Below are 24577 nucleotides of genomic sequence, written 5' to 3' on the forward strand. Positions count from 1 at the left end.
TGGGCTTGCACGCACTGAGATGCAGCCGCTGCTGGGGTGGGACCCAGGGGCTGCTTATACCAGGATCCCTCACCCGGGTGGGGCGCGGTGACGGGACCCGGGGCCGGCTGATGGCCCAAGAAGCTCCACCTTTACGGTCCTGATCTGAGAGTCGCAGGATGCTGCTGGGGAACGTACCTGGGGCTTGGGTCCCTGCCTGCCCCAGCCCCCTGGCGTTTGTAACGGGGCCTCTGCCCCCCAAGGCAGGCTGAGCACCATCCAGCCGGGCCAGCTCCGACCCGTGTGCTGCAAACGTCTCTGCACGCTGGTGCCCCGCACTGTCCCTGGCCTCGGGCCCTGCCCTGGCACCGCGTGGCAGGACCTGTTGCCCCCTGCAGAGGGCAGGTTGCCCTAGTGGCCAGTCTGCACTCTGCCTTAATCCCACCGCCCTCAGTGACCTCCGCTGGCGGCTTCTCCATCGGCCCGCGAGCGCAGGCGTGTGGTTGGTGCGGTTCACCCAGAATCCTGCCACCCTCCATTTCTGCTGAGCTCGTCCGGTGGCTCCCGCTGAGGTTCTGGACAGAGTCTGTCTCCATTGTCCTGTCCGTGAGCCCCCTCCTAGCACTGCCCGTGACGGCCAAGCCAGCGGGCCCAGAGGGTGCAGCTGGGCAGGGGGTGCCCTGTGGCTGTGGGGCCCGGTCCCTTTGTGGATCCCAGCTCCGGACAGCGTCCCTCTGGGCAGCGTCCACGGGCTCCTGATTCCTTTGGGGCGTGGCGAGAGCTGTCCAGGGTTCTCTGCTCGGGGCCCCCTCTGGAGCCCTGTGACCCTCCCTCCCAGGCCCAGCTGTGCTCTGGACGTTGTGGTCCCTTCACTTGGGGGAAGCTGGGTGGGACCTAAGTCCTGGCTTGGCCTCCGCCAGCACATGCCAGTACCTGTAACAGGTGCCTGGGGAGGGGCTGGGGGGGGTCAGTCACTCTTCCAGCTGCCACAGCTGGGGGGGGGGATGGCAGGGTGACCAGATGTCCCGATTTTATAGGGACAGTCCCGATTTTGGGGTATTTTTCTTATATAGGCTCCTATTACCCCCCACCCCCGTCCCAATTTTTCACACTTGCTGTCTGGTCCCCCTGGGGGGGGGGAGGAAGAGGGAGCCCCTGGGAGGGAGCCTTGCTGGGGGGGCCCCAGGAGGACAAGCCTCTGCGGTTGCAGCTCACACGAGGGAAGGGGCCCTACTTGAAGGTGGGGGGGGCTTGGGGGGAGGGGCGATGAACAAAACACAACTGGTCCCCTCCCCCTCGCACCGCAAGGCATCCTGCTGTCCAGAATGTCAGCTCCGTAGGTGGGGGGGGCGGGGGCTGAGCTGACACCCCCTGACTGCTCCCCTGTGCGAACTAACGCAGCCAGGATGCACTGGGCCTCCCCAAACTACATTTCCCAGGATGCACTGAGGCCACAAAACTACACTTCCCAGGGTGCTGTGGGACTTAAAAAAACTACACCTCCCAGGATGCCCTGGGACCTTAAAAAGTACATTTCCCAGGATGCTCTTGGGAATGGAGCTGAATTTTCCCGGATGGTCCCTGCCCCCTGTCATGCAGCCACCTCTGGTGTGGGTTGTGGCAGTTGTTTGGGGCTAGAAGTGGCAGGGACTCCCAGACCCCCATGAAAGTTGCAGTGGGAGTTAAGGATGCTGGGTGCAATCCTCAGGCCTGGCACTCGGCCAGGCTGCCAGGGTTGGCTTGTCATTGCTGCGGGAATTGAGCGAAGATACCTGGCTTCTGTTCCCAGCAGTGGGGTGGGAATGGGGTCTAGTGATTGTGGGGGGTGGGGAGGCGCCGGACACCAGGACTCCTCCCTTCTATCCTGGGTTCTGGGGTGTGAGTGGGGTCTAGTGGTTAGAGGAGATGGGAAGGTTAGAGCAGGGGGATGGGCACCAGGACTCCTGGGTTCTATGGCTGACTCACCCACTGATTCAGTGTGTGTGCTCAGGAACACCATGTCCCTTGCTTTCTCCCTGTATGAAGAGGAGGAGCTGGGAGGCCAGTCAGAGCTGTAATGCCCCAGACACACAAGTGGGCTGAAATCCTGCCCCACACTCTCCTGACCCTATAGCTAGCCTGATCTGGCCAGCCCCCTTGGTCCATGCTACCCCATATCAATCCTGTCAGAGCTGAACCTGTCTCTGAGGAGCAGCACTTCCTGTAGGTCCTATGTAAACAACAGTGTGGTAAGTGGCACAGGTGCCTGCTGATGGGGCAGGGAGTGTGGGAGGGCTCTCACCTCTGGGGAGAGGAAAGCCCTTTGGGGTGTTTGTGCTGGGGGCATGCCGTTGGGGGGGGGGCTGTGTGTTGGGAGGCTTGTCCAACCCTGGGGGGACACAGAGACCCCCATCCCAGGAGGCTGCCGAGCCGGCCCGTGCCCCAGCACTGCATCCACTGTAAATACTCCGTGACCTGTTGTGTTGTCACCGGGACCCTCCTTTAGCGGTAGGGTGGGGCTGAACGGCTGTCACACGCAGCCCGGCCCACAGGCGGCGCTGCAGACGTGGTTATCGACTGTGACACAGATTCAGGTTCCTGTCACCTTGACACGCTGTCTCTCTCTCCCCCCATCTGCCTGAGCACCAAGGTGGGCAAGATCACACCTACCATTCCTGTAGGCCTCTCCTGGTGAGAGAGAGAGAGAGAGAGAGAGAGACGAGCGTTCGAGCCTCTTCTCCAGGCCTGGGGAAGGTGCTCCGAGCCTCACAGCCAAATACAATGGGGGGACAATTGTTTAGCATAAGGAGGTTGGACATTTTCTAAGGGACCCGTCGAGGGGAAGTGGCTTCTTAACACCCCTGCAGTCGTAGGCCAAAAAAGGGGGGTTAGCTGGTTTAGGGTGACCAGATGTCCCGATTTTATAGGGACAGTCCTGATTTTTGGGTCTTTTTCTTATATAGGCTCCTATTACCCCCCACCCCCGTCCCAATTTTTCACATTTGCTGTCTGGTCACCCTAAGCGGGTTGCAGATTGTTGGAATAGCCATAAATCCAGTGTCCTTATTAAGCCCACGGCTTCTGGCGTTTTACTAACGTCGTCCATTTAAGCTCCCAGGCTCAGCTTGCGAAAGGGCTGCGCAGGTTTCCTTTGCGGACGAGGCCGGAGAGGTCAGATGTGGAGTGATCACTTTGTGAAAAGTGCCTGCCCACAGGGGACAGGGTGGTTTTGTCGTTGGTCCCTGCAGTCCGTTCAAGAGCGCCGCGACGGTCCGCTTTCACCCACACGGCCGCCCTTGGGGCGTTTGGTGCACTGGCTGAAGTCCAGCGCACGTTGCGATAGGCATGTGGCGGTCCCACGGGTCTCGAAAGGTGTGTTGTGTAGAGATCTGTCGGCAGGTTTTGCATCTGTTGTTCTGGCGGGGTCTGGCGTTGCTTTGAGTTGGTGGGTTCTGGTCCGTGGGGGAGCTGGCTTCTGATGATAAATCTGGCAAGGTTGGAGGGTTGTTTGAAGGCCAGAAGAGGAGGTTCAGGAAAGCTTTCTTTCAGGATGTGGTTTCCCCATCAAGTCTGGGTTGTAATTGCTGAATGATACCTCGTTTGGGTACCAGTGTGGGGTGGTCGGTGACAACTAGGGGCAAGGGTCGGGGGCGGGGGGGGGTTATTTCCATATTAAAGCAGGTTCTCTCGGGGTATTTGGGTGGCCCATCCCACGGTGTGATCTGCTTCTCTGGTGGAGTGTCCTTGTTTGGCGAAGGAGGTTTTACATGCGTCGAGGCCTTTCTCCTCGGAACATGTTCTGTGGTACCTGAGGGCCAGGCGGTAGGTAGCAGAGTTCTGGGTGTGTCTGGGGTGGTTACTGGCTCTGTGGAGGTAGGTGTGGTGATGAGCTGCGGGTTTCTTGCAGACAGTTGTCTGTACGGTTCCGTTGTTGGAGCTGATGGTGGTGTCCCGGAGGTCGATGCTGGTGCGGGCGTGTTCCAGAGAAAGATTGATGGATGGAGCGGTGGTGGTTGAAGTTGTGGTTGAAATCCGTGAGGGAGTTTAGGTCGTCCGTCCAGAGTAGGAAAATATCCTCACTGTATATCATGGGTTTCGTGGTCCATTTGTCCAGCAGTTCTTCCTCAAGGTGGCCCTGGAAGATGTTGGCTTATTGGGGAGCCACCCTAGACCTCAGGGTTGTTCCCATGGTTTGGACAAAGTGTTTGTTGTGGAATCTAAAAGTGTCTGCTGCCTCCCCCCATCCCACCCCCCCTCATTTTCTACCCTGTTGGCTCTGGGAGAAGGCACCATGGGGCTGGTTTGAAATGTACCAGGTGGGCGCTGGAGGGCGCCATCGGAGACCGGAGTGGAGATTTCAATAGCCGGTGAGAGACGATCGGGCGGGGAGAAGCCGTAAAGGGCCGTGATAGGGCATGTCACAGCTTCAGGGTAGCTGCCCCCATGTTCCCACTCCACGGTCCACCGAGGGCACCATCCGGCCGTCACCTCTGGTGGGCACAGACCCGCGGCCCAGTCCCTCCTGACCAGGGTTTTGAGGCTGACCAGCTCTCCGCATTACACCGTGATATCGCCAGCAAGCCAGAGTGTAACTCCTGCGTCACCCCTGCCTGGCCCTCTGGATATCCTCATATATGGCCCAACCACCCCCTACCAAGCCAGTCAGAGCTGAACCTGTGCCTGGGGAGTAGCGCTTCCTGTAGGCCCTACATAAACAACAGCGTATGTTTTGCTTTCTCTCCAGCGGCTGTGGCCAGGGTGTTGCCTGCCCTTGTAAGCAGGCTCGGCAGAATACTAGGGTTATTTTACATCGGTTAGTCTATAAGGTGCCACAGGACTCTTTGTAGGTTCATTTTTGTATCATTTCAGTGGATAAAACCGAGGTTTATTTTTAAGCCTTTTTGTCTCTTTGTATCTCTGTAAATGTTCACGGTTGGGTGAAATTCTGGGGTTTAAGCTTTTTTATTATTATTATTTTAACGGATTTAAATGTTCACGGTTGTGAGAAATTGTGAGGGGGCCTCAGACAATGGGATGGGGGAGGCCGACAGTAATGATTTAATGACAGTAGCCGCTGAAGAGGCAAAGAGTTAAAGCTTTACAGCCACTAAAACCACAAATCGTACGTCCGATCAAATCACCTGTCCAACGTTTAGCCCGAAATCCAGCTCGAGTACGTTCTCGAGCAGCGTTTTGCTTCCCTTGCCTGTCTGCACATTTCGATGACTATCAGTGGAAATAACTTTCCGTCCATTTGCGTGGACTGCAAAATCGATGCTTCTCAACACTCGCCGATCGAAATCTAATCCTTCCAAGCTTAGTTATATGTTACCACGGAGATTCTTCTAAGCCAGCCTATTTATTAGTGTTAAAACAATCGAAGAACCTACGTGCATGGTAAATAGCTTACCGGGGCTCACCCACATCTCCAGTCTAGGGCCCTGGTAGATTCCAGTCCTTAAAATCCCACAACTGGTTTTTTTCCCTATGGTTACAAGTTCATCGAGCCATCATTTCGTTATACATCTCAGGCTTTTTATCTTGGCCTTCTGTAGAAGTGATCACCAGACAAAGATCCCTCTCTCCAGAGCGTAGCTTCCAGAGGCTGGGGTTTTGCATAACTGGAGTTGGGGAATTTGCATTCGCCTCCCCCTAGAGATTCCCCAGGAAATTTGCTTCTTGGCCCCAAAACCCCGTGCTCGTCTGGCACATTTTCAAGATAGTCTTCTGAGCTCCCAGATCTCACATCTCTTCATGCGATCCCGGCCTACAAGAATCGGTACATTTCATACAGGAAGGGCTTTGAAGGATACTGCTTGAAATTGGCATAACCGTTGCAGAAACAAGGTGGGGGGAGGAAATATCTTGGACCAACTTCTGTGGGTGGGAAACACAAGCTTTCCAGTTTGTCTCTTTCACCCATCCAGGATATTACCCCACAGGCCTTGCGGTCTCTAATATCCTGGGACCAACGTGGCTACGGCACCATTGCACCATCACAGGACGCAGTGGCAGGGTCGTTTTCACCGGGGTGCGCAGAGCTGCTCGGTGTATTTGGAGTTGTCAGGAGAGGGGGAGACCTGTGAAGAACATAAAAACGGCCGTACCGGGTCAGACCAAAGGCCCATCCAGCCCAGTGTCCTGTCTGCCGACAGTGGCCAATGCCAGGTGCCGCAGAGGGAGTGAACCTAACAGGCAATGATCGAGTGATCTCTCTCCTGCCATCCATCTCCACCCTGTGACAGACAGAGGCTAGGGACACCATTCCTTACCCAGCCTGGCTAACAGCCATTAATGGACTTAACCTCCATGAATTTATCCAGCTCCCTTTTAAACCCTGTTATAGTCCCAGCCTTCACAACCTCCTCAGGCAGGGAGTTCCACAAGTTGACTGTGCGCTGTGCGAAGAAGAACTTCCTTTTACTTGTCCCTTGCAATTGGCTTGGGGCACAGATGTTGCTGTTAAGTTTGTCTTCCTTTTCCTCCACGTGCTGGCGTTTCCATCTGAGACGGCAACGTGCGACAGCACCAGCCACTTCTGTTGGTGGTGCGAGACAAGGGGGAGCCAGCGGAGCGCCACACAGAGAGCCGGGGACACAGTCACCGTGACGGGCTGGGAGAACGAACTCCCCATCCAAGTCTGAACAAATTGTAAGAATATAAGAACGGCCGCACTGGGCCAGACCAATGGTCCATCCAGCCCAGTATCCTGTCTGCCCACAGTGGGCAATGCCAGGTGCCCCAGAGGGAATGAACAGAACAGGGAATCATCAAGTGATCCATCCCCTGTCGCCCATTCCCAGCTTCTGGCAAACAGAGGCCAGGGACACTTCAGAGTCTGGTTTTGCAGCCCTGCCTATCCTGGCTAATAGCCATTGATGGACCTGTCCTCCATGAACTTATCTAGTTCTTTTTTGAACCCTGTTATGGTCTTGGCCTTCAGAGCATCCTGTGGCGAGGAGTTCCACAGGTTGTCTGTGCGTTGTGTGAAGAAATACTTCCTTGTGGTCGTTTTATACCTGCTGCCTGTTAATTCCATTGGGTGACCCCTAGTTCTTGAGTTATGAGAAGGAGTAAATAGCATTCCCTTATTCACGTTCTCCACACCAGTCGTGATTTTATAGACCTCAGAGATCTTATTCCTGGCTGGGGCCTGTCACCTTTAAAACAGCCAAGGGCCACCAGCTCCCATTTCCTGGGTGCTGCTTTTGAGCAAACGCCGAGGAAATGGGAACTGAGCCTGGCTGTCCTTTTCCCCCCTGAAACCTTCTCGCGTCCTTCACTAACACCGGGGGGCGCTGTCCTGCTCCCACACTGAGTTCTCGCACATCTGGCTCATGTAACATCTGTCTTATCAACGGCATCGCTCACCTCCGTGCAGTGAATCTCTCTGGGGCTGGGGGCGGACAAATGTTAATGCCCTTGGACAGTCTGTTTATGATGTTCCTCCTTTGGGACGTTCCCCCCAGCTGCGCAAAAAGGAGGCAGCGTGGCCTAGTAGGCAGAGCACCAGAGTGGGATTTGGGAGATGCGGGTTCTGTTCCCGGTTCTGCTACTGGCCAGCTGGGTGACCTGGAGTGAGTCGCCGCCTGGCCCCGTGCCTCAGTTTCCCCATCTGTAGGCTGATTCTGACCTGCTGTCACAGATCCACAGGGTTGGGGCAACCCCCTCAGCTTTTAAACAGCCCCTTGGAGGATCCCTTCAGTGTGCCTAGCCCCCACGGGCTCCCGCGCGTCCTTCGGGGCAGGCCATGCAGCGTCCCCACCTCTGACCCTGGGCCTCTGGGCTCCGAACTCCTGCTTCGCTCCGTCAGCGCTGCCCAGCGAGTCTAACGGAGACGTACTCCTGGCTCAAGACCTTGTGTCCTCTCCAGGGATCCAGGCACCCCAGCCAGGATCTGCGGCGACACCCACCAGGCGTCGCAAAGCCGAGCGGGGTTTCTTAGTCAGCTGGAACGCGGCAGCGGAAAGTCCTTAAGTTAGCACAAGCCAAAGTCCGGCCTGGCTCACACCAGGCCTCCCCCCGGCCACGCCGCTGTGGAAACCACCTCGGCTCTGGTCCGCGCTGCCCTTGTGCATCCCGGCGGGCGGCAAAAACCCAGCTCTTGTTCTGCCTCCTGTCGCCTCTTGGGCCCTCGTCCTCCTCCGGCTCCAGGCTCCAGCTTTGTCCCACCCCTGGGGAACGGTCCCCAGGCAAGTCAGGCACTTGGTAACAACAACCGTCGCCACCTGCCTTGGTAAAGGGCTGTGGGATCTGTGGAGCCTAAAGGCTTGTGAACGGGCTCTGGCCTTCTGCCCCCTTTCCAGTATTTGTAACTCCTCAGCTTAAATGGGGCTGTTTATACAGGGAGCCGTAGCCCGGCGCTGGGTGCAGCCACCTCTGGGGTGGGGCCTGGGGGCTGTTTATACAGGGATCCCTAGCCCGGCGCTGGGTGCAGCCACCTCTGGGGTGGGGCCAGGGGCTGTTTATACAGGGATCCCTAGCCCGGCGCTGGGTGCAGCCACCTCTGGGGTGGGGCCTGGGGGCTGTTTATACAGGGATCCCTAGCCCGGCGCTGGGTGCAGCCACCTCTGGGGTGGGGCATGGGGGCTGTTTATACAGGGATCCCTAGCCTGACTCAGGTGTAGCCACCTCTGGGGTGGGGTTCAGGAGCTGCTTATACAAGGATCCCTCACCTGGCACTGAGGTGCAGCCACCTCTGGGGTGCGGCATGGGGGCTGCTTATACAAGGATCCCTCACCTGGTGCTGAGGTGCAGCTGTCTCTGGGGTGGGGTATTCAGGGACGGCTCTAGCAATTTGGCCACCCCAAGCAGTCATGCGTGCGGGAGGTGCACTGGAGCCGGGGGACCAGTGGACTTCCCGCAGGCATGACTGCGGAGGATCCGCTGGTCCCGCGGCTCCAGTGGACCTCCCGCAGCTGCGGAGGGTTCGCTGGTCCGGCGGCTCCGGTGGAATATCCGCAGGCATGTCTGCGGGAGGTGCACCCAAGCCGTGGGACCAGCGCACCCTCCGCAGTCATGCCTGCGGAAGGTCCGCCGGACCCGCCTGCCGCCCTCCAGGGAAAATGCCGCCCCACGCGCGCGCTTGGCGCTCTGGGGTCTGGAGCCGGCCCTGGGGGTATTGCATCTAGGGTCAGTTTAAAGCCTGGGCTGGAGGGGGGGGGCGGGTTCCACGGGCACAGAGACCTCCTGACCTGGCCTCAGATGCTCGCAGATCCTTCTCCTTGTCCCCGACCCCAGCCCGGCCCCCGGTAATGATGGCTCCATCCCAAGTCAAATCCTGGGGGGTGGAGAAGGCAGGGAACTGGCAGAGACAGAAGGGGGGGGACCAGACACCCCGCCCCGGTCCTACTGCAACAATCACTCCCCATTTATGCCTGGGGTGGGGGTTGGCGGTGAGCTCGCAAGAGGAGGAAGAAGAAAGATCAGGGGAAGGGGAGATGGATCCACACAGACCCCCACCCTCATCTCTTCCGTGGGGGGAATCCAGGCACCTCCCCCCCGCACACACACCCATCCCCGCCAGGGGGAGCCTCTAAACAACCCCCACCCCTAGCCCATCTCTTCGGGGGGGGGGAATCCAGGCACCCCCCCCCCGGCACACACACCCATCCCCGCCAGGGGGGGCCTCTAAACAACCCCCACCACCGCCCATCTTTTGGGGGGGGGGGTTATCCAGGCACCCCCCCCCCCGCACACACACCCATCCCCGCCAGGGGGAGCCTCTAGGCAACCCCCACCCCTAGCCCATCTCTTCGGGGGGGGGGGAATCCAGGCACCCCCCCCCCATACACACACCCAACCCGCCCAGGGGGAGCCTCTAGACAACCCCCACCCCTAGCCCATCTCTTCGGGGGGGGGGAATCCAGGCACCCCCTCCCCCCCACCCACACACCCATCCCCGCCAGGGGGAGCCTCTAGACAACCCCCACCCCTAGCCCATCTCTTCGGGGGGGACGGGACAGATGCCCCCCCGCCCCTCCCATCCCTGCCAGGGGCGGAGCCGGACAGACCCCGCCTCCCTAGCGCCCATCCCCGCTGCCAGCCTCTGGGCTGGGCTCCGATCGCTGCTGGTGGATTAAATATCCCCGCCCTCCTGTCCCCCCCAATATCCCCGCCCCCCCGCCGTTGGCTCCCAGCCCGGCCCCCCCCCGCCCCGTTTGTGTGTTGCGAAGCAGAACGTGACTGAGGCGCTAAGCGGCTGTTATGCAACCGGGTGACCCAGTAACACACATTCCGGCGCCGGCTGCAGGGACCGGCCGCCACCGCCCGCGGGGACCGGCCCGGCCCGGCCCGGCCCGAGAGGTACCGAGCCCCGCCCGCGGGCCGCTGGGGGGTCGGTTACCGGGGGGGGCGGGGCGTCTGTTTGCAGGGGTGTTGTGTGGCTCAGAGTGGGGTGTGTGTGCGTGTTGCGTGGGTAAGGGTGTCATGTTTTGTGTATTTCGGGTGTGTGCATTGTGTGTCTTCTGTGGGCCGTGTGTATTGTATTGCGGCGTGTGTGTGTGTTGTATATTGTGTGCGCGTCTTAGGGTGTTGTGTTTGGGTAATGTGTTTTGTGTGTTTGGAGGGGGTGTTGTGTGTCTTCTGTGTACGGCGTGTATGTCTTGTGTGGGTACTCTGCTGTGTGTCTAAGCGGGTTTGGATGCTGTGTTTTCTATGTTTAGGGGTGTGTGTTGTGTGTTCAGTGTTATGTATTGTATTTTGTGTGTATTGTATGTTGTGTGTGTAATGTGTTGTCACTCTAAGCATGTTGTGTTTGTATGATGTGTTTTGTATGTTTTTAGGAGGTGGGTATGATGTATGTATTCTGCTGTGTGTATTACATGTTGTCTGTATAGTGTGCATGTCCTGTGTTGTGTGTTCTGTGCATAAGCACGTTGTCTGTGTAGTGTGTGTATATATGATGTGCTTTATTTGGTAGGTAGTGTGTATGTATTGTGTTTTGTGTATGTTTGTGTCATGGATGTATGTATGATGTGTTGTGTATGTTTGGGGGGTGCATTGTGTATGTGGTGTGTGTATGTAGGATATACATATCCTGTTCTGTGTATATGTTGTTTGTCTTGTGTGGTTACGTAACTGTGTGTTGTGGCTGTGTGTATTCCTCTTGTATTGTTTGTCATGTGTCTATGTTGCATGTATGTAATGTAAAGCAGTATGTGTGCATTGTGTATATGTATAGTGTGTTACATGTGTGCTTGTAGGTCTGATTCACTGGGGTTCTGTTGTGTGTGTATCTATTGTGCGTTGTGTCTGGATATACTGTGTGCACATGTTCTCTGTGCTGTAATTGTGCGTACACACACACACACACACATCTATTTGTGGCACGTGTGTGTCCCTGGAGTATCCTTCCCACAACACTCCCCAAACTCTTCCGTATCAAAGCCCTGACAACACACACACACACACACACACACACACACACACTCTCTCTCTCTCTCTCTCTCTCTGCCTGAACATTCCCAGTCACTCCCCCAATCCTGACCTACTTTTGCAGGGCGTGTGTAGCAGGCAGAGCCAAACCAAAAGAAGGCAGGGCGGGCGTGTGTGTGTGTGTGGGGGGGGTGAGCGGGAGGGAGAAGGTTTTGGCGCTCTCTGTTCAGGATGAATTTGGCCCTTTGGGGGGACACACACAGATTTGGGGAGCGGGGGTGTATTGTGAAGCAGCAAAGTTGGGGTCCTGGAATCTCAAACCATGGGAACGCTGTCTGGAAAGTGGAGGGAAGCTTGTAAATAATATGTGCGTGTGTGCGCGCGCACACACACACACTCTTTATACATACGCAGGCCCTCCCCCTCTCCTACACACACACGGCATATGCACACACACCCCATCTACACATACACAGACATCCTCCATACAAACACACCCTCACCCCCCCCACCTACACACACACACCAATATTCCCCCAGTACACCCACACCCTCAACCCCCCATCTACACACACACACACATATCCTCCGGAACAAACACTCCCCATCTACACACCCACAGACATCCTCCAGTACAAACACACCCACAGACATCCCCCAGGACACCCACACACCTGCTGTCTATGTACACACAAACATCCTCCAGTATACACAGACACCATCTACACACACACAGACATCCCCCAGTACACACACACCCTCAAACCCCCATCTACACCCACACAGACATCCCCTAGTACACCCACACACCCGCTGTCTATGTACACACAGACATCCTCCAGTACACCCCTCCCATCTACACACACACATCCCCCAGTACACACTCACACCCCATATTACAGCCCTCTCCCCAGATTGATATGGTGCCTTTCTCTCCCTGCTCCGATCCTGGCTAGCTGGGGTGGATGGGGTAGTGGGGGGCAGGGCTGTGGGGCAGATGGAGCTGGGGGCTCTGTTGTGTTGGGGGTGGGCATAGGGCAAGGGCTGATGTAGCAGCAGAGGGAGATGGGGGGTGCCCAATCTGCCCCCCAGTCCTGCTCCTTCCTCCTCTCCCCTCACAGAGTCAAACCACGGAGCTGCTGATTCCCACTGGGGGAGTGACCCAGCTCGACTCTCCCCGCCTGGCTGGGCCGAGCCCTTCGGGGCAGCCTCTGGCTGAGGGGCCCCGATCCTGGCTACTGTACGGTGGCGTTTCGTTAGCCAGCTGGGCTCATACTCCAGCAAGGTGAAGGGTGAGCCCCAGGCTGCCACCGGGCTGCGTATGGGAGGGGGGCATGGGGGCCTATACACCCATGGAGGCCCCAGATTTATAGCAACGGGCCATGCAGGGATCCCCGCTTTATCTGGGGTGTCGTCTCCATGCGCCGAATGCTGCTGAGGGGGAGATGGGGGTGGGAAGTCTCCTGGTATCTGGTTAGGGGAAGATTGACCAGTGAATCTCCCCACCACCGGATCAGCTCGGCTCAAAGGCCAGGGCTGGGGCCGATCTTCCTGTGGTGCTAGGGAGCGCCCATCACCGTGGCATCTGGGCAGATGAAGGGGCAGGTAAATTGGATATCCTCTTCCTGAGGCCTGTAGGCAACCCACGCCCACCCCACTCTAACCACTCGACCCCACTGCCCTCCCGGAGCTGGGAACAGAACCCAGGAGTCATGACCACCCCGTCGTCTCCTGCGCTAACCACTGGACACCACTCCCCTCCCGGAGCTGGGAACAGAACCCAGGAGTCCTGACCTCCCCTGTCCTCTCCCGCTCTAACCACTGGACCCCACTCCCCTCCCAGAGCTGGGAACGGAACCCAGGAGTCCTGGCTCCCATACAGCTAGCACTGAAGGCTTCCCCTCCCCATTGTCTCATGGGACGAACGCCCTGCCCCCCGTCCCATGGAGTGAGGATAGCTCAGCGCTGCGTGTGTGTGTGTGTGGGGGGGTGGCGGGATCCCAGCCGGGACGTGTGGCTCGTGCTCTGTGTGTCCCCGGAGCAGGGGACAGGCTGGGCGTGGGGCTGATAAGGGCGGGCAGGGAGGCCCCAAGGTTGGAAGCAAAGGGTTCAGAGCGTTTCATGGCTGGGAAAGTGACCTAGCACTGCTGGCTCTGGGAGGGCAGTGGAGACTGGTGGTTAGAGCAGGGGCCTGGGAGCCAGGACTCCTGGGTTCTCTCCTGGGCTGTGAGAGGAGTGGGGCCTGGTGGGCTAGGGCAGGTGGGGGGGCATACGGGGCTAGATGGGCCCATGGGCCTGATCCCGATCCCAGGCACAGGGAGGGTCGGGCAGATATAGGCTGTATTGGCCTGTTGCTCGGCTGGCTCCAGGTCCTGGCGCGGGGTGAGGCGCCAGGGCTGGCCCGGAGGCCTCGCCAACCAGGGGGCCGGTGCCGTGGGAAGCGATGGCTCTGCTCCAGCCCCGCCAGGGACAGAACGTTCCTGCCTGGCAACGCGGGGCGTTATATACAGTTACATCATGAGGTGCTGGGAGCCGGGGGTGAGGGCCGTGCTCCTGGGGGCCGGTGCTGGGAGCCAGGCAGGATTGAACCCCAGGTGACCGCATGGATCCAGCCACTGCCACGTCTCCTCCAGGGACTCGCCCAGGGGTCCCAGAGCTGGGGAGGTGCAAGGTCCCTGCGGGGGGGGGGGGGGACATGGACTGTGGAGAAGGATCCTGAGTCAAGAGAGTGGGGTGTGGCTGGGAATCCAGACTCCTGGATTCTATCCCCAGCCCTGGGAGGGGGGTGGGGTCTAGTGGTTAGAGCTGGGGGCCAGGACTCCTGGGTTCTATCCCCAGCTCTGGGAGGGAAGGGGGGAGGTCTAGTAGTTAGCGTGGGGAGCTGGGGGCTAGGACACCTGGGTTCTGTTCCCAGCTCGGGAAGGGGAGTGGGGTCTAGTGGTTAGAGCTAGGGGCCAGGACTCCTGGGTTCTGTTCCCAGCTCGGGGAGGGGAGTGGGGTCTAGTGGTTAGAGTTGGGGGCCAGGACTCCTGGGTTCTGTTCCCAGCTCGGGAAGGGGAGTGGGGTCTAGTGGTTAGAGCTGGGGGGCCAGGACTCCTGGGTTCTGTTCCCAGCTCGGGGAGGGGACTGGGGTCCAGTGGTTAGAGTTGGGGGCCAGGACTCCTGGGTTCTGTTCCCAGCTCGGGAAGGGGAGTGGGGTCTAGTGGTTAGAGCTGGGGGCCAGGACTCCTGGGTTCTGTTCCCAGCTCGGGGAGGGGAGTGGGGTCTAGTGGTTAGAGCACAGGTGGTTTGGGAAGCAGGAGTCCTGCGTGCCTAGGCTGTGTTATACCAGCTGAGGATCTGTCCTTGTTAGCAGCAGGCTGGGGAGGGGTTCGCAGGGGGCTTTTCCCCTCACCACCCCCTCTGCACACAGTCAGTTTCACAGCTCTGCTTCTCCCCTGCCAGCCCTGCGCTGTTGCCTTTAGCTCTCCACACTGGGGTCTCTGTGTGTGGGTTTAACACCCCCTAACACCGCCGCAATCGCAATTCCCCCCCCCCCCCCACGCACTGCAGGTTCCCTCTAGCAGGCACTGAGGTGTCGCTCAAGCTGTGGCCGCGTGGGCTCCTAGCTCTGGAGAGGACTGGTTTGATCCTGGGAGGGCAGTTGCTGTGACCCCACACACGTCTCCCCTAGCCTGGGATCTGACTCTCCTGTGGTTCGCCCTCCTTGACCTCGGGAGAGTCACTCCGGAGTCAGACCCGGGCTGTGGATAGTTCCTTCTCAAACCTGTGGCTGGGGCCTTGGCAAGCGGAGATCCGCCCCCATTCCTCATCCGCTCCCTCGCCTTCTATAGCTGGGGTGATGTAACCCCCGACCCGCGCTGGCTGCCGTGGGAACACCCCGGTTGGCCAATGCGGATGTTGAGTTGCTTCCTTGGCTCTGGTTTAGTGGGTTAGTAGGGCAGAGCCGCTTCGAGGGCCGAGCCTGAGCAGAACACAGCGGTGGTGGGTGGACTGCACTCAGCTAACCTCCTGAGAGGTACCTGGGGGCAAAGAGAGCCACCGAGAAGGGACCTGAGAGGGTAGGGAGACAGGTGGACCTCTCACCAGCTCACCCAAAATATGATGTGTTTTTTTCTAAAGCACCAGCTCCTGGAGTCATGTGACACATGAGAACCTCAGTTTTTGTTTACATTTTGTAAAGGTAGACTGCTGTTTATTAGGTGTAATACGGTGAACGAGGACTCTGTGTGCTGGTGCTGCACGTTATGTATTAGGTGTATTACAGTAGCGCCCTGAACCCCGTTGTGCTAGGGATGGATGGATGTGTATAGGGATGGATGGATGCATATGGATGGGTGGATGTAGATGGGGATGGATAGATGGGTGGATGGGAATGGGGATGGGGATGGATGGATGGATGGGAATGAGGATAGATGGATGGAGATGGATGTGGATGGATGGATAGATGGGTGTATGGGGATGGATGATGATGTGGTGTATGGGGATGGATGGATGTGGATGGATGGATAGATGGATGGGGATGGGTAGATGGGGATGGATGATGATGTGGTGGATGGGGATGGGTGGATGGGGATGGGGATGGATGATGATGTGGTGGATGGGGATGGATGATGATGGGGTGGATGGGGATGGATGTGGAGGGATGGGGATGGATGGATGGGGATGGGTGGATATGGATGGATGGATGTGGATGGGGATGGATGATGATGGGGTGTATGGGGATGGATGGATGGGGATGGATGATGATGTGGATGTGGAGGGATGGATGGGGATGGATAGATGGATGGATGGGGATGGATGATGATGGGGTGTATGGGGATGGATGTGGAGGGATGGGGATGGATGGATGGGGATGGGGATGGATGATGATGTGGTGGATGGGGATGGATGGATGTGGATGGGGATGGATGACGATGGGGTGTATGGGGATGGATGTGGAGGGATGGGGATGGATGGATGGGGATGGGGATGGATGATGATGTGGTGGATGGGGATGGATGGATGTGGATGGGGATGGATGACGATGGGGTGTATGGGGATGGATGGATGGATGGGGATGGATAGATGGATGGATGGGGATGGATGATGATGGGGTGTATGGGGATGGATGTGGAGGGATGGATGGGGATGGATAGATGGATGGATGGGGATGGATGATGATGGGGTGTATGGGGATGGATGTGGAGTGATGGATGGGGATGGATGATGATGTGGTGGATGGGGATGGATGGATGGGGATGGATGATGATGGGGTGTATGGGGATGGATGTGGAGGGATGGGGATGGGTGGAGATGGATGGATGTGGATGGGGATGGATGATGATGGGGTGGATGTGGAGGGATGGATGGGGATGGATGATGATGGGGTGTATGGAGATGGGTGTGGAGGGATGGATGGGGATGGATGATGATGGGGTGTATGGGGATGGCTGTGGAGGGATGATGATGTGGTGGATGGGGATGGGGATGGATGATGATGTGGTGGATGGGGATGGGGATGGATGATGATGGGGTGGATGTGGAGGGATGGATGGGGATGGATAGATGGATGGATGGGGATGGATGATGATGGGGTGTATGGAGATAGGTGTGGAGGGATGGATGGGGATGGATGATGATGGGGTGTATGGGGATGGCTGTGGAGGGATGATGATGTGGTGGATGGGGATGGGGATGGATGATGATGTGGTGGATGGGGATGGATGGATGTGGATATGGATGGATGATGATGGGGTGGATGGGGATGGATGGATGATGATGGGGTGGATGGGGATGGATGGATGTGGATGGGGATGGATGGATGATGATGGGGTGGATGGGGATGGATGGATGTGGATGGGGATGGATGGATGATGATGGGGTGGATGTGGAGGGATGGATGGGGATGGATAGATGGATGGATGGGGATGGATGATGATGGGGTGTATGGAGATGGGTGTGGAGGGATGGATGGGGATGGATGATGATGGGGTGTATGGGGATGGCTGTGGAGGGATGATGATGTGGTGGATGGGGATGGGGATGGATGGATGGATGGATGGGGATGGATGATGATGGGGTGTATGGGGATGGCTGTGGAGGGATGATGATGTGGTGGATGGGGATGGATGGATGTGGATGGGGATGGATGATGATGGGGTGGATGGGGATGGATGGATGTGGATGGGGATGGATGTGGAGTGATGGATGAGGATGGATGGATGGGGATGGATGATGATGGGGTGTATGGGGATGGATGTGGAGTGATGGATGAGGATGGATGGATGGGGATGGATGATGATGGGGTGTATGGAGATGGGTGTGGAGGGATGGATGGGGATGGATGATGATGGGGTGTATGGGGATGGCTGTGGAGGGATGATGATGTGGTGGATGGGGATGGATGGATGATGATGGGGTGGATGGGGATGGATGGATGATGATGGGGTATGGGGAAGGAAGGGTGAATGAACAGACAGACTGACCAAGTAGCTCAGATGGACTCCCAGGGAGCCGCCCTTTGCCGGAGGGCGCTGGTCTCTGCCTGTAGGTAACCCAGTAGCCCAGGGCAATGACACGGAGCTGGGAAGTAGGTCAGCGGCACCCTTCATACCAGCGCATCCAGGCGACGCCCAGACTTGCCCTCACCCGGAGTACACACCCGGCCCAGCCCACTGGCGGCTCCACGTGCCATGAGGACACGGGGCCAGTGCCTGGGGCGGATCCTCCCTGGGAGGGGCGGGGGCTTGTTTGGGTGGAAATTCTCATACAGCCTTGACCTAGAAAGAGAAGAAAACAGAGTAGATGGAGGGAAGTGCCGGGAGAGACTCAGCAGAGAATGCCATGCTGCAGGCAGCTCAGTAGGGGGCGCTGTGCTGCAGGGAGCAGGATGGGGGCTCAGCAGGGGGGGCTTGTGGATAAGGCACCGGACACCTGGGTTCTCTTCCCAGCTCTGTTACTGGCCTGCTGTGTGACCTGGTGTCCCTGCCTCTGTCTGCCTCAGTTTCCTCTGCTCCCCTGTGTCTATGTAGATTGTAAACTCCGTGTGGCAGGGACTCTCTGGTGCAGCGGGGCCCTGCTCCGTGACTGGGGCACTTTGGTGCCACCGTAATACACCTAATAAATGACAAGTAAAGGGAGGAGTATCCCCCCGTTTACAGATGGGGAAACTGAGGCCCAGAGCGATTTAAGGGGCAGCAGGCTGGATGGTGCAACCTGGCGGCTCAGTGAGGGGCAGACGTTTTTGCAAACTGGTCCCTAAATAAGCTCTTAAAAATCTGGCCCCGGTCTTCCGGGAGCATGAGATACCTAACTCCCATTGGACCCAAAGGTGCCTAAACCCCTTTGGTGATCTCGGTCCTCGCCCCAGATCTCTCAGGACACAGCTGCCACCCCCACCCCCCGTTTCTCTCCCCTCCTGGCTCAGCTCCTGCTTAGATCATCTCTCTGGGCGGCATCGGATCCCGGCAGCGCGGAGCCGCCCAGGCCCCTTTGCAGCTTCCAATCCCCCCTCTCCTCCCTGCCCCATAGCCCCGTAGCCCCATTGTTCCTCTGACTTTCACACAGAGCCTCTTTCTAGGCTAGTAGGTTGCTGGCGACGCGCCCGGGCCTCAGCAGCGGCGTTGTGCAATATGCCAGCAGCGGACCTGTTTTGACTGCCTGGGCTGATAAATATTCAATGTTTACTGACCTATATTCCTAGTGCTCACATCTGCCGGGCGGGCGGGGGCGTCCAGGCCGAGCGTGCTGCTCCGCACCCCCCCCGGCTCGCGCAAGGGCGTGGATACGTTCCTCCCCGGGACTAGGTCAGTTGCACAACGGGTTCTTGTGACCCACTGGGCGTCCTGCCTTATGCAACCCACCTCCCTGCTCCAGCCCCACTGGCCTCCTTCCGGGAAAGAGCCAGCCCAGGGAAGGAGAGTGGGAAGGCGCCTCTCTCTTTTCGTCTGCTCCCCTCTGCCCAGGGTGGATGCGCCCGGGCCGATTGCCCTGCCACTGCCCGTACGTGCCACACTGCAACCGCCCTGGCAGTCAAAGCAGGGGCGCTGGCAAGGTGGGGGTGTGGTGTGTGTGTTGCACTGTGTGATGTTGTGTGCATGGGGTACCATGGTGGGTGGTGGGGGTGCCATGTCTGATGGTGCCTGGTTGGTGTGTACTGTGGTGCTAGCTGTATTGTGTGTGTTGGGCTGTGTGGTGTCTGGGGGGGGGGCAAGGTGTAATTGTGTCATTGTGCAGTGTGTGATGTGTGCACGGTGTGCAATGTGTGTTGTGCCATGTGTGTGGTGTCTGTGTGGGGGATGTAATGGTAAGTGTGCAGTGTGTGGTGTGCAGTCTGTAGTGTGGGTGTGTGGTGCTGTGTGTAGTTGTATGGTGTGTGCGATGTGTATGGGACAGTGTGGGTGTTGGGTAGTGTTTGTGTCAGGTCTGTGTGGGATGCAGTGTGTAATTGAGTAGCGTGCAGTGTTTGTGTGTGTGCAGTATAGTGTCAGATATGTGACATGTGCATGGTGTTCAGTGTGTATTGTGTGTTGTGCAGTGTCTGTGTAGGGTGCGGTGTGTAATTGTGTAGTGTGCAATGTGTGCCTGCATGGTGTATGTGTGCAGTGTGTGATGCGTGTGTGGTGTGCAGTGTGTGATGTGTGTGCAGGGTGCAGCATGTACAGTGTGCGGTGTGTGATGTGGCATGTGTGTTGTATAGTTGTTGGCAGGCAGTTTGCAGTGTGTATCTGTGGGCAGTGTGTGGCATGCATGGTGTGTGTTCACACAGTGTGCAGTGTGTGTGTGTGAGCTTGGGGTACACACTGCATGTGTGGTGTGCAGTGTGTAGCTGTGTGCAGTGTGCATGGTGTGTGCATATGCAGTGTATAGTGTGTGCGTGCAATGCACTGTGTATAGCTGTGTGGTGTGCGGTGTGTGCTGGTGTGGTGTGTAGTGTGTGTGTGTGTGGTGTGCACTGTATGTGTATGCAGTGTGTAGTGTATGTGCATGGTGTATAGTGTGTATGTGTGTGCAGACACACACTATACACCATGCACACATACTGCATACACACACAGTGCATACCACACACACACACACACACACTACAGACTACGGTAGTGAGGTGTGCAGTATATGTGTGTGTGTGTGGTGTGCAATGTGTAGCTGTGTGGTGTGCAGTGTTTAGTGCACGGTGTGTAGCTGTGTGCTGGTGCAGTGTGTAGCTGTGTAGTGTGCGTGGTGTGTAGCTGTGTGGTGTGTAGCTGTCTGGTGATTGTTGGTGCAGTGTGTAGCTATGTGGTGTGTAGTGTGCGCAGTGTAAAGCTGTGTAGTGTGTGTGCCTGGTGTGCAGTGTGTAATGTGTGTGGTGTGTGTGTGTGCGCCTGAGTGCCTGGTGCGCGGTCTGTAGTGTGGTGTCTGTAGCTGTGTGTGGTGTCTGTAGCTGTGTGTTGTTCCTGGTGCGCGGTGTGTGGTGTATGTGTGGTGTCTGTAGCTGTGTGCTGTGTGCCTGGTGCATGGTGTGTATCTGTAGTGTGGTGTCTGTAGCTGTGTGTAGTGTCTGTAGCTGAATGGTGCGCGGTGTGTAGTGTGTGTGTGGTGTCTGTAGCTGTGTGGTGTGTGCCTGGTGCGCAGTCTGTAGTGTGGTGTCTGTAGCTGTGTGTGGTGTCAGTAGCTGTGTGGTGTGTGCCTGGTGCACGGTCTGTAGTGTCTGTGTGGTGTGTGGTGTGTAGCCGGGGCAGCCCTGGCATCCGGCAGGCCGTGGCACACGCGTCGCCGTAGCGGGGCGGAATGCGGGGCGTGCTGCCCGCTGGGCCCGGAGGCCTCTCCCGCTCTGCCCAGACCTGCTCGCCTGTGGCTTATGTAAGCGGCTGAGAGGGGTGTGACGTGCTGGGCCGCGGTCCAACCGCCCTCCGTGTCCTTCCTTCTAGGTGTTCCCTCCTCCTCCTCCTGGACCTGACACGGCTCCCACCCGCCTCCCGCCTCACATCCCGCAACATCCGCAGCCCAGCCGCGTCTCCGCAGCCAGCCTCCCGGAGCGGGACACGGGTGCCAGAGCTTCCCAGCGCGCCCGGCAGGCACGGAACGGACCCAGCTGAGCCTGAACCACCCGCCGGAATCCCACAGCCCCTAGCGGAACGGCAGCTCCTCCAGGCGCCCAGAAGATGGTCCACAGGTGCCCAATGTACCTGCCGGTGCCCGAGGGTGCCCATCGTGGCTCGTTGGTCGCAGCCGGAGGGCCACTCACGGCAGCAGCCTGCCTGGATACCGGGATTGTTAACTGCTTGGGCTGAGGAGCTAGCAAGAATCGTCCGTTCCAGTGGCAGAGATCTGGGGTGCGTTATCCCCGTGGCAGAGATCCAGGGTGCAGTGTCCCAGTGGCAGACGTCTGTGGACCCATATCCCGGTGGCAGAAATCTGGGCCGTGCTATCCCAGTGGCAGAGATCCAGGGTGCAGTGTCCCAGTGGCAGACATCTGTGGACCTATATCCCGGTGGCAGAGATCTGGGGCATGCTATCCCAGTGGTAGAGATCCAGGGTGCAGTGTCCCAGTGGCAGACATCTGTGGACCTATATCCCGGTGGCAGAGATCTGGGGCGTGTTATCTCCGTGGCAGAGATCTGGGGCACGTTATCCCCGTGGCAGAGATCCAGGGGGCAGTGTCCCCGTGGCAGACCTCTGTGGACCTATATCCCCGTAGCAGACATCTGTGGACCTATATCCCCGTGGCAGAGATCCAGGGTGCAGTGTCCCGGTGGCAGCCGTCTGTGGACCCATATCCCGGTGGCAGAGACCCACGGGTGAGTTCTTGAGCCACCTCTAATCTCAGCATCTCGACCCTTCCCCGGCGACTATCCTGGGCGCTCTGAGGGCGCCGAAGGGGGGTCAGAGCCGGGGTGACCTGGGTTCTATTTCTGGCCCTGCGATGGAGGCTCTCAGCTCGCCTGGCCAGTGCGTGGCCGGGGGCGTCCCCCCGGAGGGCGTGATGCAGCGGGCCCGGGCGCTGAAGGGCAAAGCCAGCGCCAGCTGCCGGCGCAAGCGGGAGTTCATCTCGGACGAGAAGAAGGACGCCAGCTACTGGGAGAAGCGCCGGAAGAACAACGAGGCGGCCAAGCGCTCGCGGGAGAAGCGGCGCTTCAACGACCTGGTGCTGGAGAGCCGGGTGCTGGCGCTCAACGAGGAGAACCTGCGCCTCAAGACGGAGCTGCTCCAGCTCAAGCTGCGCTTCGGGCTCATCAGCACCGCCGCCTTCGTGGAGAAGAGCCAGCAGCTGAGCGCCGCCAGCCGGGAGCGCGCTGGGGGCAGCAGCGGCTACTCCAGCGCCTCCTCCCGGGCCCAGCACTCGGAGGACTCGTCCGAGACGGAGCAGTCCGGCCGGGACGCCGCCGGCGCCAAATACTCGCCGCGGGGCTCCCTCTCCGACATGTCCGACGGCTCCTCCCGGGACAGCCCGCTGCCGCGCACGCCGGGGGAGGCGCAGGCCGTGAGCAGGGCCCGGGGGGATGACGTGGCGCTGCGCCCCCCCGATCCCCAGGCCCCGGCCTCCCGGGGCGTCATCCTCTTCAGCGCCAACGGCTTCACCGCGGTGGAGCCGCCCCGAGCCTGGGAGGCGCCGGGGAGGGGGGACGGGGCAGAGGAGGAAGAGGAGGAGAAGGCCCTGGCGAGCTATGCCCAGCAGACTCCCGGGGGTCGCCATGGCGACTGTGAGGCCTATTGCCAGCAGGGGGAACTGCAGGGCCCCCCCGAGGCATATGGCTGCCCACGGGCCGAGGGCTACGGCGCCCCTGCTGGCTTCCTTGGGGAGGAGGAGGGGCGGGAGGCCAGGCCGGAGCCCATGGAGATGGCGGTCGAGCCAAGTTCCCCCTTTGCGGGTTACTCCAGCGAGGAGAGTGGGGAGGAGCCCGGCTGGGGGTGCCCGCCCGCCCCCTACCCACCCGCCCCGGACGTCAAGCTGGCCGCCCTGCCCCACAAGCTGCGCCTCAAGTGCCGGGCCCACAGCAGCGGTGGCCAGGACCTGGGCCCTGAGCCTGGCGCCACCGGCTGCCAGCAGGAGGCGCCAGCCGACTGGGAGAGCGAGAGGCAGGAGGAGATGGCGGCCCTGGTGCGGCAGGCGCTACTCCTCAACGGGCACCCCCCCGCTGCCGGCGCCCTGGACAGCCTCCTCTACTGCAGCCCCCCACCCCCCTCAAACAGGCCGGAGCCTGGGGACTTCGCCAGCGGGTGGAGGGGCAGTTGCCACGATGAGGGCACCAGGCCCATATGAGCGTTGCCCCTGAGCGGGGCACGGACCTTGAACAGCTGCTGCCTGGGCAGGGGACGTGGACAAAGCCAACACTCCCTGGGGACCTGCCCGGCTGGGATCCAGTGAGCAGAGAGATCCCTGTCCTGCTGGGCCTGGGGATCTGCCCGGCTGGGATCTGGTGAGCAGAGAGGCCCCTGTCGTGCTGGGCCTGGGGATCTGCCCGGCTGGGATCCGGTGAGCAGAGAGATCCCTGTCCTGCTGGGCCTGGGGATCTGCCCGGCTGGGATCCAGTGAGCAGAGAGGCCCCTGTCGTGCTGGGCCTGGGGATCTGCCCAGCTGGGATCCGGTGAGCAGAGAGATCCCTGTCCTGCTGGGCCTGGGGATCTGCCCGACTGGGATCTGGTGAGCATAGAGGTCCCTGTCCTGCTGGGCCTGGGGGCCTGCCCAGCTGGGATCCAGTGAGCAGAGAGGCCCCTGTCCTGGGCCTAGGGATCTGCCTGGCTGGGATCCGGTGAACAGAGATCCCTGTCCTGCTGGGCTTGGAGATCTGCCCAGCTGGTATCGAGTGAACATAGAGATCCCTATCCTGCTGGGCCTGGGGATCTGCCTGTCTGGGATCTGGTGAGCAGAGAGATCCCTGTCCTGCTGGGCCTGACGATCTGCCCAGCTGGGTTCTGATGAGCAACAAGATTCCCATCCTGCTGGCCTGGGGATCTGTCGAGCTGGGATCCAGTGAGCAGCAAAATCCCTGCCCTGCTGGGCTTGGGAATCCAGAGAGCAGCAGGTTCTGCTTGGCTGGACTTACAGATCTGGGAGCTGTTGGACGGTTCCCACCAAGCCAACATCTGAGCCCCACGTGCTGGGTGGGGCTGGCTTTGCGGAGAGAACCAAGCGGGGTCTCCCCACCCCCTTTGGCTTTGGAACCTCCAGGAGGGTGACAGCGGGGTGCAGCCAGGGCCAGGGCCTTCTTCATGCCGGGACTGTCTCACCAGCAACGCCACCAGCGGGACTCGTGGGGTGGGGGTTGGGGGGATTTTCTGA

General features: G+C 59.1%; 1 protein-coding gene across 3 annotated transcripts; it reads left to right on the forward strand.

Moving 5' to 3' along the window:
- The first annotated feature begins 1861 nt into the window (after positions 1–1861).
- On the forward strand, positions 1862–24577 carry LOC123353631 (serine/threonine-protein kinase LMTK3-like). Of its 3 annotated transcripts, none has more exons than XM_044994898.1 (2): positions 1862–2207; positions 21225–24577. In XM_044994898.1, the coding sequence occupies exon 2, from the start codon at positions 22220–22222 to the stop codon at positions 23555–23557; it is 1338 nt and encodes a 445-aa protein (XP_044850833.1). In that variant the 5' UTR covers positions 1862–2207; positions 21225–22219; the 3' UTR covers positions 23558–24577. The 3 variants fall into 3 exon arrangements, with proteins under 3 accessions (XP_044850833.1, XP_044850832.1, XP_044850834.1); XM_044994897.1 differs by lacking the exon at positions 1862–2207 and adding an exon at positions 10123–10263; XM_044994899.1 differs by lacking the exon at positions 1862–2207 and adding an exon at positions 19016–19369.

Source organism: Mauremys mutica, chromosome 20, assembly GCF_020497125.1.
Source record: "Mauremys mutica isolate MM-2020 ecotype Southern chromosome 20, ASM2049712v1, whole genome shotgun sequence".
Taxonomy (NCBI): domain Eukaryota; kingdom Metazoa; phylum Chordata; order Testudines; family Geoemydidae; genus Mauremys; species Mauremys mutica.